Raw genomic sequence first — 20674 nt, 5'->3', positions numbered from 1 at the left:
ATTACGGTCAAAGTTTTTAAACTTTGACCATATGAATAGTAAACATGAGGAACATTATGGAACAGAGGGAGTATTTATTATTTATTATTTATTATTTATTATTTATTATTTATTATTTATTATTTATTACTAGCCAATGGTGGGTTGAGTCTAGTGATATCTCTGCTTCAAATGACATTTCTTTTTTGGAAACTAATTTCGATCTTAAGCAGTAATTGTGCCAGATCTTGTTGTATTTTTGTTCCACATGGAGTGGTAGCTGATGATATTAGTACAATCATACATGTTGTACATCTTGATGATAAGTTAATCTAACACAATAACTCATTTTGATCCAAACAAAAAATTCAAAGTTCATACATTAGAAATTCAATACAAACCTAGAAATTAAGTAAATCAAGTACACAAGATTAAACTTTAAATAAAATCTTATTAGCTTGAGAATGGAATTACTTTGATCAAATCCCTTATTATTCATAATATAAGAAACTATAGACGCTCCCTCCAAAAAAAAAAAAAAAAAAACTATAGACGCCACACTCAGACGTCATTACACGTGCGAGGCATCGAGGTAAATTTCAAGACTTATTACTCCACTTTAAATTGTACGTATGTAGTACATTATTGTTTCTTAAAATTGTGACAATTTTCCTTGTTCTTCATCCACTTCCACCAGATACTTGAGATCCATATTACTATTAGCATTCCTTACAGAGCAATTGGAGCGAATTTCACCTTGTGAACCAGTCAATACATCAAGTTGGCTCATTTTAACCATTGCATCTATGAACTTTTCAAAGAACAAGCCCTGGTTGGTGGCAAAGCTTGTGACAATACCTCTAGTCCTTGAGTCGGTATATAAATCTTGATCAGAAGTGAACAAGCCTTGGCGGTTCACAAGGTCGACATAATACTTGTTATCGAAAATATTAGGAGTACGAATGTCCAAATTCGTTGTGGCATTAGTGGTTGCAGTTGGACAAATGCGCTTAAGGTTGTTAGCGAAGGTTTGGTCCATTGTAGGGTCTTGAGTAGGGTAGAGTCTATCGGTGAAGGATGTACATTGGCCAATTCCGATGGTGTGGGCTCCGGAGAGGGCCACGAGGTCCGTGGTATTCAAGTTTTTAGTGGCAAAAGAACTGAGGAGTTGTTCAGTGTTGAAAAAGGGTGGTGGTAGGTTAGCTAGGGTTTCTCCTTGTGTAGCAAAGTTTAGGCCGTCCCTTCTTCCTAAGGGAATCAAGTAGAATGGTCCGCCTATCTAGAAAATAACATGACAAAAGAATAAAATGTGAGCAACAAAACTCATGCCGCAACCATTCATTTGAATATTAAAGAATAAAGTTCCATAATTGAAAAATGCATATTATGTGTATAGGCGTCTCCGTTTTCTGTAATAATTCTTTGATACAGCCTAAGGCCCATCATGATAAAAGCTCAGCAACCTTTTCTTATCAAACGCTATAAAGTTTGTCAATGTGGTAGTTATGTTCATTTATATATTGTCTTCACACGCAAAACCTAATAAGAATTCTCTTATGTGGATTCACCAACTGACTTAGGTATCAGAGGGATTTTCGTCGGATCCACCTTTGAAACTAGTTAACTTGCATTGTGTGCAAAAATATATGAGCCCGCCACCAACTCAAGCTATAGTTTCCCTCATCCAACGAATAAGCCTCATCCGAGGCTATTTGTTTCGTACTCAAAATATTAAATATATTAAGTATGTAATTAAAATTATATTTTATCTCGTTAATATAAAGCCACTTTTTAAGTATTTCTATAAAATGTGATCACATTTAATTTCCTGAATTGGTAAACAAATCACCAATTGATTTCTCAAGAAAATTGAATATTTTATAGAGCTTAGAGAATAAGGTCCCTTGTAATTTAAAGGGTGATAAATATACATAAACTAATACATTAAACTATAGGGAGTAGAAAAAATATGATACCAGAAAAACAGAATCACGAGCAGCAAGGGTAATAATATTAGCACAAGAACAACTCGGCCACAGTGTCGATGCACAAGGGCTCTGTTTATGCCAAATTTCGTATGGACGACCTTTGGTTGGGATATAGACGCGCGACTAGATAAAATAATTATGCAAATGACAGGAAATAAATGACAGAAAATAAAGAGAGACGAGACAAGAGATGGTGACGCGGAAAACCCGAAAGGGATAAAAACCGCGGGTGGCAATGAGTCCACCAATCCACTATGTTACTGGCATAAAAATCCTTGTTGAATACAAGTACATTGTTTATTCGCGTGTATATATAAATGTAGCTAATAATAAGGCATAAGTGAAAGGGAGTATACGGGTGGACTGGGATACTCGAGGAAGGTGCTTGTGAATTGAGTAAATATACGACAATGGCCGTCATTACCATGTATAAGGGGTATTGGGAAAAAGATATATTTATATCAGACGAGATGATGATTATAGCTGATGAGATGGAGTATTTGTAGTGAGATGTACGTGGGTAAGCTAAGGTAGAAAATGATGTCTCATGGAGTAACAACTAAATAATAGTAGTTGGGATAATGGGTATTAGTGGGGTAAATGGAGGAAGGTAGTGGTTAGATATGGAGATTAGCCGTGCCCTCTCATTGCAAACTCATGATCTTTATATAGTACTAGGTCAAGCATAGAAGACAGAATAATGTCGTTAGTTGTCCCTTGATACTCTCAACCGATCCCTTGATTTCCTCTAACAGTTTTCTTGATCCTTGCTAGCTTCTTTGACCTTGTCCAACAAGCATAAAGTGGAGATAACAACTCCTTAAATGTAGGAATTGACTGCGACACGTGCGATATGGAACGACCCATAACAATAGCCCCCATTTTCCTAATTGCAGCGAGCCGAAAGTTAGGAAAATAATCTTCGACGCCTGTCACCACGTTCATTTTCTGTCGACGCCAATCTGTCATTGTCTTCGACCTGTCCGTCGTCTTCCGTATCTAATCTTTGATCAACGACGTCGCCTTCTGGTGTCGTTCATGATCTTCGAGGTCACCAGATGTCGTCACGCAAGCAATGATGCCTTCATGTCGTCGTCGATGTTATCAATCTTTGATGTAAGCCTGATATCTTGTGGAAGAACCGTTTAGCTTATAAAATAATAGAATGTAATTCTTATGAAACCTGCGCGGAAACATGTTAAGACGTGATGTTAGTTAGGCATCTGGCGTCATGGCCAACTTTGTATCTTCGTCTGTCGTCTGATGCTTACAGGCGTCACAGCCAACTGTTGTATCTTAGCCTGTCGTCTGATGTTTACAGGCGTCACGACCAACCATTGTATCTTAGCTTGTTGTCTGGTGTTTGCAGGCGTCACAACCAACTGTTGTATCTTAGCCTGTCGTCTGATGTTTACAGGCGTCACGACCAACCATTGTATTTTAGCTTGTCGTCTGGTGTTTGCAGGCGTCACGGCCAACTGTTGTATCTTAGTCGGTCATCTGATGTTTACAGGCGTGCCTCTATTGTCGTTGTTGTATGATATCTATCGTATGCAGGCGATATAAGCCTCTTCGTTTGTTCGTAGTCATGCGAAGAACTTTATAGAAGGAATTCTTGTCGAGTGGGCACATGGTCGAATAATTTTAGTCAGATGTAATGTCATGTGAGGGTAGGTAGCAAGCGACTAAGTTGAAGTTACAGGTGAATGAAGTGGGTGGTTCGAAGTAACCTTATGACGAATGTCAAGAAGAGTCGAAGGTTTATGAGGTTTCCTATAACATGAGGACAAGGGGTAAGATGTTTTAATGGCGCAGTCTATGGCAGAAGAGTTTAGCCTATGGGATTTTCAGAAGAGTAGTTTAAGTAGGTTTCGAGCATTCTGGGTTGGCTTCGTTTGTCGTCAGTGTTGAGGAGGAAAGACGTGAGTTTGCTATGTTATATTTGGCGATTGGTTAGCCGTTTGGACGAGTGTCGGGGGTGCATACACGTTGTTAGCTTAAAATGTTGTTTATGCTATCTCTATTGTTCGTTGTGTAATAAATGTCACTTGTAAGGTACTCAAAGAACGAAGTTATGTGCACATAAATAGTACCTGCGTCGTCTGTAGTGGTCGCGCTTAGAAGCGACACGTCGTCGTTGGGATCCAATAAGTTTAAGGGTTATGACCATGGAGACGTCGTCGCTTGTAGTTGACAGCGTCGTTCGTTGATGTCGTCTTCTGATGATGTCGTTCGTTGTTGTTGTCGTTGGTGATATCGTTAACAAGTGATCTATAGAGAATAGAAAAGGTAGAGGTGGACGTTCGCTTGATGCGATGTTAGCGTTGATTTTCAAATGAATAAGATGAAACATAAATATAATATAATTGCGTTTGGAAATATATATTCAATGCGACAAATAACAAAAACTGAAATTGAACTTTAATCGCAGTGTAGTAAAAAATGTAATAAATTAATTAACGCACGAAGTAAGTGTTAGATATTACTTAATATGGGCTCATGTAACGAAATTACTTCGTATCGTTGACTTTCCCTTGATGATGATTCTACAATCAACAGCATTGTCCTGATGTCGTGACACCTCTCGTTGCCGATCTTGTTTTCGTTCCTGAGATCATTGTCATCGCTTGTACCATCGTCGTCACATCTGGCGTCGTACCGTCATGTTGAATGATGACGCATCGCTGGTCTTGACACTGTCCATTCCAACGTTGGTCGACTTATTGGTTGATCCTCGCAATGTTGCACAAGAAAGAACATATGGTTAATGTGAATTCCTTATACTGTCTTAAGAAGTGGACTTTTTCTTAACGTCTTTGGTAAAATCATTTGACAAACTTACATTACAATATGTCGTAAATTCAAATACATGTGAACTCTTTATAAATTACCTATCTTGTTAATCGGTTGACGTCTTATCACTTGTCGTCTTTGGGAAACCCAATGACTTTTCTTTATCCGCCTATTTCGACATGTGATAGTGGTTGAGCCCCCAGTGTTCGTACATTTGTCTTGGCGTCGTACCTGTTACCAAAATCTTACGACAAGATCATCATGAAAATAAATTGTATCACATCGTTAGTTAAATTTCAAAGTTGTAACAAGTATATTAAACTGAACGGGAGTATGTACTATCTTGCCCCCCTGTGACGGCTTTGGGAAGATATCATGACTGAAGTCGGCCACAGATATGATGACGTTCGTTAATATTTGACGCCGTATATGCGTGCCAGCATGATGCAACCTCTAAACGTCCTGTCAAGTTAAATTACCTCAAAACGATTTGATAAAATGGTTTAGTCATTAGAGAAATTGAGACATTCATGGTGCGATGCAAAAATTTATTAGTTAACTTGATGAACGTTGAATACGAGACATATTAATACAAGAGAACAACAATGAATGAATTGAAATGAGAAAGTGTGTGAAAAATTGTTTAGAAGTTACTCATGTGTCATCATGGTCATTGATGATGATTATTCGACATTCCGATTTCCTTAGCTTTCTCGGTAGTCTGGTGGCGTCGTGTCATCGGTCATTGCCATCTCGTGGCGTCGGGGCGCGCATACCGTCATGATTAAGGTAATCTGTTGTCATTAATATACATACTAACGCGTATAGTCGCGGCATGTCGTTAGTAAATGAAAAATAGTTATCACGGATGATATATGAGAAAATTTCAATAGGGTATGAGATGTTAGTTTATAAAATTTTGACGTCACTAATAAATGAATTGAGTCACTCATACCATTCGATTGTGTTGATGACCCTCACGATCTGCGATGTACGTGGCAGCGACAATACGTGTATATTATAAATAAAAGATAACTTACTTCGAAGTATGTTCGTACCTTTAGCCCCCATTGATATTCATGTATCAATCAACGATCTGTTGGCGAACTTACGAAGAAATATATTGTTAAAATAAAGATGTTCGATAATTACTTCTACGTACCATGTTTAACGCCAAGAAACTTCTTTTCATCATAGGGGTAACCAGAATGGTCGCATCCTGCTGTCGTGACTTGCTGTCCTGGCGTCATGTTGTGTCGTCGTGACCTCATGTCGTGTCGTGACCTCGTGTAACACTTATAACGTTGGTCGCCTACTTTACTCACGACCTTGCCAAGCGACACGTCAGTACCTGTAGACAAGACAGTACCTTGTCACCTGCATTCTAACGTCGGTTGCCTGATGTACTCATGACCTAGCCAAGCGACACGTCAATACCTGTAAACAAGACAATACTTGGCGACACGACATGATCAAACGACAAGTGGTGACGACGTTAGTAAAAAAAGTAGGATAACAACTTATAGCATATATTTCAAAGTGCTTTTGGAAATTAAAACAAGCAAAGTATACTATATAAAAAGCAAATCAAGTATACTATATGAAAATTAAATGAGATAGAGTATACTATATGCTCCCCTGTGGCGACTTCAGGACAACTACAAATTCTCCTATTTGATACTTGGACTGAAGTTAGCCACAAAATCTAGTATTGCCGACAATTTGTTGTTGAATCTCCATTTGCCGCCTTCGTTTTTGGAGACGTCGTCGACTGATGTGGAGGTGACGTCGGACGAAACTATGTTGATGTCATGTCATTGGTGGATGACGTCACGTGTTCGCATCTGTTTTAGTGACAACAAGGACTAGAAACAATATTAGTTTAAATTAAAATCACTGGGGTTGAGTTTTATACCATACTTCTCGCGACGTCAAGTGTCAAATCGTCTCGAGATCTTATCAAGGTACGAGACAACTCATATTGTATCTTGTTTGTGGTGGCATCTGCATGATGGTCCGTGACGTCTAGACCGAAACCTGTCACGTATTCGAAAACGAGGCCAAACGATTAGAGTTGAATATTATAAATATTAGTACCTATTTTCGATGTCATCAAGCGTTGGTGTCGTTGTTGTCACGATATGCATCATCTAGGTTGAATTCGACCACTCAGACGCGTCACTTCTAGCGATGACACCTGCTGATGTCGACACCTGATCTGGCGACGACATGTACCCTGACGTCATTCCATATTCCATCGACCAATCGAGCCTGGCGACAACACCTGACCCGTCGACGACGCCTGACCGTCGACGACACCTGACCGTCGACGACACCAGACCGTCGACGACACCAGACCGTCGACGACACCTGACCCGTCGATGACACCTGACCGGTCGACGAAACCTGACCCGTCGACGACACCTGACCGTCGACGACACCTGACCGTCGACGACGCCTGACCCGTCGACGACACCTGACCCGTCGACGACACCTGTCATGTTGACGACATGTGCCCTGACGTAGCTCCATCTCATGGTGGCGAAAAAGTATGACAACAATCCATAGCCTGGCGACAACCTTATTGGTGAACCCAAGTGGGTCGGATATTGTGTTTGAGAGGATATATGTGGATATGTGTTTGAAGATAAATCTAGCCATCTCCCCACAGACGGCGCCAAACTGTTTATGCCAAATTTCGTATGGACGACCTTTGGTTGGGACATAGACGACTAGATAAAATAATTATGCAAATGACAGGAAATAAATGATAGAAAATAAAGAGAGACGAGACAAGAGATGGTGACGCGGAAAACCCGAAAGGGATAAAAATCGCGGGTGGCAATGAGTCCACCAATCCACTATGTTACTGGCATAAAAAGCCTTGTTGAATACAAGTACATTGTTTATTCGCGTGTATATATAAATGTAGATAATAATAAGGCATAAGTGAAAGGGAGTATACGGGTGGACTGGGATACTCGAGGAAGGTACTTGTGAATTGAGTAAATATACGACAATGGCCGTCATTACCATGTATAAGGGGTATTGGGAAAAAGATATATTTATATCAGACGAGATGATGATTATAGCTGATGAGATGGAGTATTTGTAGTGAGATGTACGTGGGTAAGCTAAGGTAGAAAATGATGTCTCATGGAGTGTTGCAAAGTAACAACTAAATAATAGTAGTTGGGATAATGGGTATTAGTGGGGTAAATGGAGGAAGGTAGTGGTTAGATATGGAGATTAGCCGTGCCCTCTCATTGCAAACTCATGATCTTTATATAGTACTAGGTCAAGCATAGAAGACAGAATAATGTCGTTAGTTGTCTCTTGATACTCTCAACAGATCCCTTGATTTCCTCTAACATTTTTCTTGATCCTTGCTAGCTTCTTTGACCTTGTCCAACAAGCATGAGGTGGAGATAACAACTCCTTAAATGTAGGAACTGACTGCGACACGTGCGATACGGAACGACCCATAACAGGCTCGAAGATCATTTATAATTTTAAAAGCTTGAGACCTTAACGTCAAGTTTGGAAGTGCATCCTTGTCACTTGGATCACTAGCTGAGCCGTCCATTAATACTGAACCATCACATCCCTAACAAACACATATAAATGTTACCTTTGAACAATAATTGAAACGATTTGACTAGAAATTTACTAAAAAATCAGTTGTAAACAAAAGGAAAATTCAATTTATTTGAATATCTCCGCCCTAAATCTCCAAAGTACTCCTTCAGCATTTTCTTTTTTCTCAAAAGTCCCATGTAGTACGTATGTCCTCTATTCTGAATTTTGACACTATTTATATTTGAAAAGAATCTTCTACGTATTTATGTAGGATGTTGTTTGATTTGGCTTAAAGTTTACTTTAACAATATTAAAATTTATAAGCTTTAATATTAAATAACTAGAGATAAAACAACATAAAATGTGTATCGACAAGTTTAAAAGTAGAAACACAAACTTGTGAAATGGAAAAAGTATCAACTGACTTAGGTGACTAACTGACTACACAAATTACCTCCGAGATGCATGTATGCATTTCTCGGAATTTCAAATATACTTTAACAAAGCAATCATGAAAATGAAGACGAAGCAAACCAGCGGCTTGAGTGCGATCGCTGAAAAGGACCTTTATAAGATGACCTCTAATAATGAAATCCAAACCCGGGCAAGTAGAAGAATAAAATGTGTATGAAAGTCCAGGCACAACGGGTACTCTACTAGAAGTACCCATTGAGACTCCTACCATGAAGGATGGTATTACAATAAAATGTTGGATAACTTTAAAAAAGGCCATATTTTTTTTTTGAATTTTACTTGTTTTATACATCAATTGGAGACATAAAACAACTATTTATAAGGAAAAAAACATAAACTCTGACTTGAATAAAAAAAAATTATATGCTGGGTAGTTGGAAAATGACTAAATTTATAGTTTGTCAGTATATTACGTAGATGACTTCCTCGAGGATTTAGGGGTTATGTTCCGTGGCATTAGGTAAAGATGTTGCGTATGGACGTATTGCAAACACACGTACTGGATTTAAACAATAAAGTAAGAATTTATTTGCATTTTAAACATACAAAAATAGTTTAAATTAGGATGATGGGTCTGGTGAGTCAACGGTTTGGTAGGTTGAGTTCGTGTGTTGGATTGAGTGGGTTGGGACGTTGGGTAGGTCTGGAGTGCCGTGGTGGGTTATTGTGTCGTGTCCGAATTCCGATGGGATAGTTTAAAATGGGTTGTGTTGAAAAAATTCGACCCACAACATATCAAAACTATCCGAATTAAACGTGTTGTATCAGGGTGGGTTGGGTCAGACCCAAGCTACCGGCCATCTATGCAACCCATAATACAAATATCAATGTTAACTTGTACATGCATTCCCCCGCCTCTTTTTTTACATCAGCTTAATCTCTATTTGATAAGGGGACTGATGAACTCATATCCATTATGGTAAATGATATTTTAGTGTCCCATTATAAATCGTCTAGAACTAGTATAGTAACTATGCGATGCGCATAAATATAAATTTATATGAAATATGGTAGATAATAATCACCAAAATAAAGCTTATAGACTCTCCAAATTAAAACTAATGATGGATAAATTTCTTATTGCACATTCGTTGTCTTATTTATTAAAACAAATAAGCACTACAACAAAAAGGGGTTATAGCAACGCCCTTTTATGCAACAGTTTCACTGGCGTTGCTATATCATAGTTATTGCAACAGTTATATAATTATTAATTTGAGTAGATTTTGACTTTAAAAAAGCGTTGCTATAGAAACGCTATGGCAACAATTGTATAATTTCATCATTTTATTGCAACAGTTTTTATTTATTTAATATTTTAATAAAACATTGCAACTATTTTTTTTGTCAAGTATCTAAAAAAATAAAAAATGAAAAATTAAAAATTAAAAGATACGGAGAAAGTTACTGAAATTTCTGTTTACTAAAAAAAAGTTTTTGAAAATTTTTGTAGAGCGCTAATTTATTTGGGTTTCCATGGCCTCCTTCCAAACCCTTCTTCTTTACCCCAAACCCTTCTTCACGTTCTCCGATCTTCTCTGTAATATGCTTCGTTGTAATTCTCTTGCATCTGCTTTGTTATTGTCAATCCTCTTCATTATCGTTTCCCGAAGTGAGGCTAATCTGAATTGGCAATTGGGTGTTTGAATTGGAGATAAGGAGAAATTGGCAAATTGCGTTTCTGAATTTCCGAGAAGGACAAGGTTAACTGGTATATCTCATTGAATTTGGTTTTTAATTTTCAAGTACGCTGTTCAATTAACCTGTTACAGTTGCAGTGTGGTTTTGAGACCTAAATTAGGGTTCTTAATTAGGGAATTGTGTTGATTCTTACTCATGTGCGTATGATGTATTTACAATATCTTTTTGTTGATTCCATAATAGCAATCAATTGTGTGATCGATCATGGGTTATTTTTGATGATTTTATTCTGAATTTTGATGCTTTTCGTGGAAATTTATTTGTTCTTTTATCTCCCTTCTTTAGTTCTTGAACTGGTTCTCCCTATGAGTTCTTACTGCTATATACAACAAAATACTTGCAGCTGCATCTGTTTCTCTGCTAAATGCAAGTTGTTTCCCATTAGTTCTTCAGATTAGTTTTTACCTTTTTAGAGTCACAAACCTGATTATGAATGCCATGAGAAAACACCGTCACATATGATGCTGCTAGATTTTTTTGGGTATTTGGGTGTTGGTGGTTCCTGGTTGCTGGTTTCGTTCTGTTCAGGTGTTGGGTGTTGGCTCTTTGTCGATCTATTGGTGTTGGTATTGTCTGATGGAGAGGTAGGGTAACTGGTGCATTTTGTGTAGTTGGTTGGGGTTCTGCTGGACGTGTGTGTTGTTCTTGCAAGTATGTTGTAGCTAGGTGGCACTAGTAGAATAATGGTGAATTGCCGCACCTCATTTGCCTCATTATTTTAGTAATGCGGCAAATTACATTCTAATTGCCGCATTTCGGTCAAAAAGAGCATTAAATGTGTTCTTCTAATCTCCCGTATTCCTCAAATCCTTAATTACAGAGTAGTTTTATTTCCCCCTTAGTCATTTTTAATCAACTCTTTACTCAAATTCAAATCATTTTGGTTGTTTGCTGTTTGGGAGAGATAAATTGGTTATCTGCTGTTTAGTTATCGTTCATATTACACTATTTCCCCTCTCCTCAAGTTGGGCTGCTCTTATTTTTTAATTGAAAGAGGGACAATCTACTAATCTAGGGTTTCTTTTTTTCCCTCTCTTTCGTTCAGAATTAAGTGTTTGAGGATGCTCTTAATTATGAGGATTTCATGAAACTCTACAAATAGATTTTGGGATATTGGGCTGAGGTTGATTCTTTTGCTGATGACACTTCTCTTGAAGGAAATTCTATTCCTGCTGTTCCTCTGCTGGAATTGTTGACATAGGTATTTCCAGCTTCTCTGCTGGAAGTACTGATGTTGTTCCTCTACTGATTATGTTCCTTTTGTTAGAGTCGTTTTCTTGCAGATGTTATCAGGTAACTGGTTTCACACTTTCACCTTGGGCAACTAAATTTTGTTAATAACTTATTCCTATGCCTTAAATATTTCGTGAATTATGCATTGGCGAAAAGTGATGCCAATGAGCTTTACTCATTTTTTACCGAAAGTTTACTCGGTCTTATGGAAAGTGTGGGGCTTTTGGTTCTTGCATTCATGATTATGCCACTTGCAAATGCTTGCAAGGTTTCAAACCAAAATTTGATCAGGAATGGAGAAAGGGAAACACGGACAAAATTTCAGTGTGGCATCCAAGGAGGCAATGAAGACAAGTTTTTGAGGCTGAAGACAATGAAAGTACCTGAAAATCCGTTGCAGATATCAGAATTTAGTGCAGATATGAATATTTAGTTCATCTGTATGCATTCAATATTCAGATGTGGGGGTGCCTGTCTGATCATCTGATGCCATCGATTTAGTAAAAATGTCTTCATTATCTTGCAGCATTGGTGAACTCATCCTGGTTACCGTAGTACTGAATTGTGTTTATCCAATCTTTAATACACCTGGAATGACTTTGTGGGCTGTGCACTTCATTCCTCTTTCTACCAAAATCTAGAAAAGATCTGGCCCGACCTTGAAATTACAAGAAATTAACCTTCTTTGTTTGCTTAATTTTGTGACTGCTTGTTCAGAATTTCCAATCACGTGCGTTTAAGATATGCATTTTTGTGTTGTTTGTATCTCTTTGGTTGTTTCCCAAGATTGCGCTTGGCTTCGTAGAATCTATGCTACCTTTCTACCGTAATGTATTTTAAGAACTTAGACTTACAATATTCTGTGTCGCAGGGGGAGGGGAACTGTACAATTTCCAGGGTCACATCCAGTGCCTCTTCACAGGTAACATTATAATGTAGAATAAATTGAGTTTGTTCTTTACTTGGAGTATCATGTAACACTGTTATTTTTCTCTACTTAGACTACTTGAAGTTAAGTTGAAGTGTAGAATTTTAGTTCTGCTTTCTATAGTTCGAAAACCCTGATAAAAGTATGTATGCTTTTCTCTTCAGTAAGTATTGCGTTATGTTGCTTCTTTTCTTGACTGTCTGTACAAATTTCATGTCTTTTGTTCTCTGTTTAAAGATTTACAACCAATCTTTCAATCCCGCCCCCTACACACAACCCAAAGACAGTTTTAGACATAATTAACACTATCTTTGCAATACCTGACATGAATATTGCATTTAAACAGATTCTCTGCATCAAGAACACATCTATATTGGGAGAAACGATTCATAGATAGAAGGCTGGGTTTTCAATATGTTGGTTCCATATTTCGCCAACTCTTCAAGGGCAACTGGAATGTGCGGTTGATGTTATAATAAGTTGTAGGGCTTTGATTTCCAGTGGCATAGCTGTTCAAATTTCCCAGAATTTGGACTTGAAGATCATGCTGCTCATGTTAGTCTGCAACGTTCTATTTTATAATGTTTTGATTATTCAAGAATAACGCATGACCCGTTCAGTTTCATTATGAATCTTATTTAAGTATCAGCTGTTACGAAATCATGCTTAATTTGTAGTGCATAGCTTAGTTGAGTTTGATGAGATTGGTGGCATTTTTGTAGTGCTGGGTCTAACATTTATGTAATTCATTTTGCTTTTGTATTTTGAAGCATATTAGTGTTTGGTATGTGATGAAATATGATGTGGCCCTTTTTTTGTGCAGTTGCCCCAGTTTGCTAGCCCACTTAGCTACCACTCAAATGTCACGGTGGATGAAGTTTGAAGATACTTCAGAGACTTCTTCAAGCCACGGTGGTGTGACTTCGGCTGGATCAGTCCCTATTCCTTTGCTCCCCCAGGCTTCAGGAAGGTTTTGCAAGCTCCATGTTCTTCTGCTGAGAATTAGCACTCTACAATTAGCCTACATTATAATGGTATTTGTGTACTCTCTCTTCACAATTAGTCCACAAATTCGACAGTCAATCTCTATTTAGATATTCATATGACCTGATTTCGTTTGTCCTGTGGTTTTGCCTTTTTTCATAGATGAATATTAGGGATCTTTTTCTGTTATGTCCACAACATAAACCCAATTTGAAAGACACTCTCCTTCTCCTTGATTGCCAGATATTCCCTGATACCTTTGCTTTTTAAGACAACTAATGAATGTAAATTACTGTATGAAGTTGACACTTCTGTTGGAGTCACACTGTGCTTATCTGAAAACTTGGCTCCTTGAGAAATTGTGCATATAATAACAGGAAAATTATGTTGTTAGAGTGATTGTAAACCATATTAGATTAAATTATGTAGTGGCACACCTAGAGTACGTACCATGTACATATACACATTCAAGTTTTTATATTGTATTACTGCTTTACTACACTTCCACATCAACACCTGATTAGTATCTTGCACCATAACCCAGCACTAGCAACATCATCCTGACTCATCCACTGACCTCTGCCTCTGCCCATGGCTGAATCCAGTAGTCTCAGACCAGAACAACACTCCAACGCATCAGCACACCACCTAAACCGGCCCACATGTTAGACCTGACCTGAATTGACCAATAGAACAAAAAAATTGACTTCATTCCTGGCTGTTACATTGCAGAAGCTAATTTCCTAGAACGGGTACGCCTTTATTTGGAATTATTTTCATTTCTCTATGAAATTTTAGTAATTCATGTAACAACTATCAAGGTTGGTTTGATATTCACTTATACAAGTAATTGAATGGCGTTGAGCTGATGCGATACTGAATGTAATATTTCCTTTATTAGTTTTGCTATATGCCATCTCTACTCAATTTTCCAAAACAAGTTACTTTACTCGTGCTTTTAGGTTTACAACACACAAGAGGACCCTTTGCCAATAAAGGAATCAATTCAACACAAAGCAAATGGGTGGTTTACTTACTTATCTATTGTCAATCAATGTAGTACAGAAACAGGTTAGACCTGACCTACCAAGGCTTGCTGCTAGATCATCTTATCTTTTTCAGTGTTTTACTGCATATAATAAGATTATATTAAGCAAGAACTTATCATGATTTCTGGAGTCGTTGGAGTTGTTTGTTAGTATTTCTAACAAGTCTTTATTCTTAATTACGTGATCCTTTTGAACTATCTCTTCTCAAATGCGTAATCAGGTTTCCTATGCTATGAAGCCGTTACTATTTCTGACCTTTTGCATTTCCTTGTATGTTTTTGTTTCTTATATTTTATTTTTATTAATTAATGTTGTTTTAACCTTATCATTAGCTATGTGTTTTCTCCTGTCAAAAAAGCTACGTGTTTTCTCTATCTAATATTGTTTGACAAATTAAAGGCCTTGGTTAAGTTTTGTTTGGGGATTTTAAGTTCATTTAGCTACCAATATATGTCCGGATAAAGTTTAATAAGTACGGATTAGTTCTAATAAGGCCATTTTTGGTTGAACTTAATTTAGTTGAAATTAACGTATTTGAACTTATTTTGTTTGTACCTTATTTGTCGTTGTCGATTTGTTTATTGTTTCAAAATTTATTGTGTTGGATTGAAATTATTTTTCATATGGATTTGGAACAGGTTTTAATTAGTTCCTTTTTTGTGGGTAGTTCAATTTTAAATGAAACTCTGCCGGATTTTCCACTTTCACTATCATTTTATTTTACAGACTTGTGTAATAGATAAGGGTCTACAATGTGAGTCTTGATAAATTTACATGAATCATTGGGTATTAAAAAAAAAAGTTGTTATTTACCCATTATTCTTAAGGTTTGGCTTTAGTCATTCATTTTCATCTTCTTTTTTCTTATGTATTTGGATTTTATTCATTGATAATAAGTTTCTTATGAAAATGTTTTACTTGATTTGTTTGTTGTGCAGGATGGTATATACATTCGAGAATTACAAGCTTCTTTAAATATGTTAAGATTTACAGGGTTTTTGACACATAAATATTAGATAGGTTTTAAAAGTTAGAGTTATTGGACCATGATTGCAGAATGTGCGGGATTTAGTTTTAGAACATTTTTTTTTACTATTCAGACAATTGTAATAGAGTTATGCTTATGAAATTAAGATATTTGAAATGTATACATTTTTTGAATTTAATTGTTATGAAAATCTTATTATACGCAGTCATATTTATTACACGTATATGGATAACTAAATCCATTTGAGAACGTGGCTTTAGACCAATAGAAATCTTTGCCAAAAACTCAAATGAAAGCGTTGCCATAAACTCATATGAAAGCTTGCCATAATCAAAACCAAAAGCGTTGTCATACACTCAATAGAAAGCGTTGCTATAAATACAATTGGATATGTTACAATAAGTATAAGAAAGTGTTGTCTTAAGTTGGTGAAAACTGTTGCCTTAAATGTGTAAATGTTGGCTTAAGCTGTTGAATAACTGTTGCCATAGGTTAAAAGTGTTGTCTATAAAAATCGTTGCCTTAGTTATTTATGGCAATGGTTTATACTAACTGTTGCTTAAATCTGAAAAACTGTTGCCATAGACTTATAGCAACGCCCCCTATTGGTAACGGTTTTAAAACCGTTGCTATAGGCCTATTACAACGGTTAATTGGTCTATGATAACACTTTATTGCCGTTACTATAAGCCTATTTTGTAGTAGTGAAGGGTACATAGATAAAATTATTTTCATCTCCATTCACCGCTTGTGTCAAGTATAAAGATATCCCGTCCACCCTTCACTATGATAGTTTTACTCACTTAATATTCGCATAGTCGCTCTATAAAATTCATTACCAGATCATGTAACACCTACCTTACCATTTACTTTATTCAGTTAGAGATGCTTTTGAGAGGGGCCCGTACATCTGTATCCGCCTACGTACAATTCTCATCCCCATCCCCTCCATCCACGAAAGCAATGATACTCACGCCTCTTGGTCCCCGTCTCGAGAGGTGCGAAATAAAATTCATCCCCCTCCATCACCCCCCTTCCGTGTATCAAAAGCAACCTCAAACCCACCCATATACTCAATTGTTTTAATTTTTTTGGTAATTGAGTCTTGAACTTTAAAACTCTATTCTAGATATGTAAGTAGTCATTGAGTAAATAAATAAAACACTATCATATGTAAGTAGTAATATTTTTTAATATATTCATAATCAATTAGATTATGGAGTAGAAACGCGGGGGAATCCAATTTAAAATCCATCTTCGCCCCATCATCCGCAGACGAATACATTTCTTAAACCCATCACCGCCCACTTTGGTCTCACAAAAAAACCTGCCCCACTGATTATTTGACATCCCTATATTCGATAAATTATCCACTTTTCCTTTCAAGTAACTTTTAAATATATTGACACAAGTGTATTACGAAGTATTAAAATTGATTATTTTAGCTATAATAATATTTAAAAAGAAATTCAAAAGGGACAAAAAAAACTTTAAACTCCCTCTATCACCAAGTGGATACATTTTATCCTTATATCCGCCCGCCAACAAAAAAATCTCTATTTCTTAGTTAACATTGGTCAATTATCTACGTTTATCTTCGTCGTCGGTCCAATCTAAAATCTAAACTCTCCCTATCATTATGTGGATGCACCATTTACATATATAAATTTAATTTGCTTTAAATTTTAAAGTGATATTGCAATAATTTACATTAACACATAAAAATTATTTTGTTGTAGCAAACATATTAATAATAAGGAAACTTAATCATTTAGATCTTATGATTTTGGAAATAGTTGATTAAGACATATTAGTCAAAATTTCAATAAACATGCCTATAAAACTTCAACAATATGAGCGAATAAAATTATTATCCGTGCTCCGTATAAAAATATTACAATAATGAGAATGTGTCAAAAGTTATTTTTGATATTTAAGGTTAAGTATATGGCTAGGGGTCTCATTTTGTTTTGAGACAACCTTGTTAAATATATTAAATCTGGAGTTAACATTTGTTAAGCATATCCATTTTATTATGTGGCACAAATTCTTAAAATGTATCAAGTATTATATAAAATTTAGTTAATAGTACAAATTTAACTGTTATAAGATTTTCTATATTGATTATAACAAATTGCATGCAAACATTTTGCATTCGATTACAAATAATAAACGATCAAACAAAAACGTTCGTTATACATATGTGCATCCAATATATGACACACTTTCTACCACTTTTTTTGGTAAATGTAAAATTGTATATAACCAAACTTGAGTATAGAGTTCTTCTCAAAAAAAAAAAAAATTGAGTATAGAGAAACAAAAACAACCTATGAGGGAAAAAAAAAAGTCTAACGTCGCTTCTAGGAATCCCCCCACCCCACCCAGACTAAGCTTTCAAAATAAAACCAAGCATCCACATATTTTAGCTTAGTATTTACAAACATAACAACACAATATATTGAATGTTCCTAACAATACTCAGAGCACTAAGCTTACAATCTTGGAATTTCCCACACTTCCTTACATTCCAAATATGATAAAATGATGAACACAAAATTAATCTGGAATATCTTTGATAAGAAAACGGCAAAGGATCGAGATTCTCAATACCGATGTTCCAGATTTGGATAGTGATGATCAAGTTCATTGGGTTGGCTGTTCAAATGGTAAGTGTTATGTCAAATCTTTCTATGCTTATCAAGTTATGAATAAGGAGAATAGGAGTGTCCATATTCTTCCAAAGTGGAAAATGTTTATCTGGAAACTGGTGAGCAAGGCACTCCCTACAAAAAAAGGCTTGAAAAGGAGAAATCTTGCGGAAAATAGCTGTTGTGTTTTTTGTCATCAGAATGAAGAATCCGAGCAACATCCTTTTAGGGATTGGAAGGAAAACAACATGGCTGATATACTGCAGGTGGATGGTGCTTGGAAGGAAATTAATAGGATTGGAGATATTAGCAGTAGTTGGTTGGTTTTTAGATCAAAGAACGGGAGATAACTATGACAAAAGTGAATGTGTGCGAGCTCATAGTGCTCTTCAAGCTGAAGTTCTAGCTGTCCTTAAGGTCTGCTACATGCAAATCAAAGAGGAACAAAAAGTATTGTAGTAAAGACGGATAACATGTGTTCCGAGTGTAGAACTCGGTAGATGCTGTGCCTGGAGAGGACATCCTGTTAGACAGAACGAACGTAAACTAACCTCGGGGGTTTAACCGAGGAAACCCCCTCCGATGCCTAAGTCAGCAGGTCAAATAGTATTTCTAGAGAGAGAAAGTAGAGAGGGTAAAGAATTGTACTTGTATTGAACGTGTCCGTAAATGAATGGGGACGGTAGTATTTATAGGCATACTATTCAGTACTTTGGCCTATTCACATGTCGCCGCGTGTACGTTGGCGATGTACTTGTTATTTGTCCGTTTGCTTAACGACGTATCTCTGTTGTCGTCTAGCAGGTCGTTGCCTCGCAGACCTATGGGTCTGCGTGGTCCCTTGAGGGTTTGTATTGCTTTCAGTAATTACCTTTTGCGGTTGCTCAGCTGGAAGGTTTGCCAGGCGATGAATGGTCTGATAGGACATGAATGGTCTAGTAGGTTATTTCTACTCCCGTACAACTAGTCCCCAAGAGTAGGGCTGACTACTTGGAGTTAGGCCTGCTCTTTCTGTGTTTCAGCTGTACCCCGTACAACTAGTCCCCGGCTCAAGAGTAGGGCTGACTACTTGGAGTTAGGCCTGCTCTTTCTGTGTTTTAGCCGTACCCCGTACAACTAGTCCCCAAGAGTAGGGCTGACTACTTAGAGTTAGGCCTGCTCTTTCTACGTTTCTTTTGCGCAGTTGACTATATATATTACCGCAGTGGGCGAGTTGAAGAGTTTTTTGAATCTGAGCCGTTCGCACTCTCCTTTAAATACGTCACTTCAGTCACTTTCCTTTTCTCTCTCCTATTTCTTAACTTCTTCATCTTCTCACTCTGTTTCGACTTCTTCTTGTTTTAACTCCCAGCTTCTTACTTTCTCGTGTTTTCGTGTTTCTCTGGTGATTGCGCTTCGATTTGCGGTGGTCTTTTCACCTGAAAGTGCCAAGGTTTTATGGGTTCACATTTTTTCTCAAGGGTTTCGGTCCGCCATTGTTGAGTTCTTGTTTCCATCTTCTCCTTTTCCAGGTACTTTTTTCGCTTTTATTTTGTTATTTTCTTTGTTTTTTCATGCAAATGTATTTGGTCATTTTTGTGGTTTTTCATGGTATGTGTATTGTTGGGTGTAATGTTGGAGTATTTGTGCTTTTCGATTTCGCCATTTCTGCACTTTCGAAGCTTTTTGTTCCTTTATGTCGTTTTTCTCTTTCTTCCCTGTCGTTTTGTGCCTGTGGTGCCTTGTTGCTTTTTATTTTGACTTTCTTCTTCTTCTATTTTTTGTTTATTCTTTTTCCTTTCTTCTCTTTTCTTTCAGTCAAAATGTCTGATACCTCTGATAGTGCCAACCCTAGTAGCCCTGGGTATATGAGTGATTCTTCTAAGCCATATTCCCCTTCTTCCCCTTCCTCTGTCTCTTTATCTTCTGATGAAGAAGCTAGAGCAGTAGCAGAGAATAGAACCAAGTCTATGAATGACGTTATGTCTCGCTTTGCGCCTGCGGTGATATCCATCTCCAATGGTTCTTCCTCTGGGGGGTAAATCTCCCGTTGCAGGTAGGGCCACGCCTGCTGTGCCAGAGCTTTCTCCTTCGTATCGTCAGACCCTTAGAGAACTGCGCCATGAATATTTGGCCAGGGCAGTTCGACTGAACCCTCCCCCTTACGCCCCTGTTGGGCTAGATGTTCAACCTTTGTCAGAAGTAGCTTGGTTGGACAGTTTTGAACAACTAGACGAGCCTTTTACTCGGGATATTAATGGGTCATTGCATGTTTACCGCAGACGATCTTCAATGGCAACTGGTTCTGGTAGCGGTTCTGGTGACACAGAGCGTCGCATCGAGAATCC

The 20674-nt window shown here is 37.2% G+C and overlaps 1 protein-coding gene across 3 annotated transcripts; it reads right to left on the bottom strand.

Annotated features, from left to right (window-relative positions):
• Positions 1-418: 418 nt before the first annotated feature.
• Positions 419-9139, bottom strand: LOC110785295 (peroxidase 12). Of its 3 annotated transcripts, XM_056827588.1 has the most exons (4): positions 8836-9139; positions 8240-8367; positions 1956-2034; positions 419-1258 (listed from the first exon to the last, which is right to left on the bottom strand). In XM_056827588.1, the coding sequence occupies exons 1-4, from the start codon at positions 9103-9105 to the stop codon at positions 632-634; spliced, it is 1104 nt and encodes a 367-aa protein (XP_056683566.1). In that variant the 5' UTR covers positions 9106-9139; the 3' UTR covers positions 419-631. The 3 variants fall into 3 exon arrangements, 1 of the variants encoding a protein (XP_056683566.1); XR_008919694.1 differs by lacking the exons at positions 419-1258; positions 1956-2034 and having other exon boundaries at positions 7407-8367; positions 8874-9139; XR_008919695.1 differs by lacking the exons at positions 419-1258; positions 1956-2034 and having other exon boundaries at positions 7407-8367; positions 8905-9139.
• Between the last annotated feature and the right edge of the window lie 11535 nt (positions 9140-20674).

This window comes from Spinacia oleracea, chromosome 4 (assembly GCF_020520425.1).
Source record: "Spinacia oleracea cultivar Varoflay chromosome 4, BTI_SOV_V1, whole genome shotgun sequence".
In the NCBI taxonomy this organism is placed as follows: Eukaryota; Viridiplantae; Streptophyta; class Magnoliopsida; order Caryophyllales; family Amaranthaceae; genus Spinacia; species Spinacia oleracea.
This window is presented reverse-complemented; position numbering and strand designations above follow the sequence as displayed.

Bases quoted from the DNA above. Each gene is read 5' to 3' on its own strand.
- LOC110785295 (XM_056827588.1), bottom strand. From the start codon at position 9,105: ATGTATAAAACAAGTAAAATTCAAAAAAAAAATATGGCCTTTTTTAAA. The intron at 2,035-8,239 runs GTTCCGTATCGC...GCATAAACAGAG, and splicing joins CTTCGAGCCTGTTATGGGTC to CCCTTGTGCATCGACACTGT. The intron at 1,259-1,955 runs GTATCATATTTT...GTTATTTTCTAG, and splicing joins CTCGTGATTCTGTTTTTCTG to ATAGGCGGACCATTCTACTT.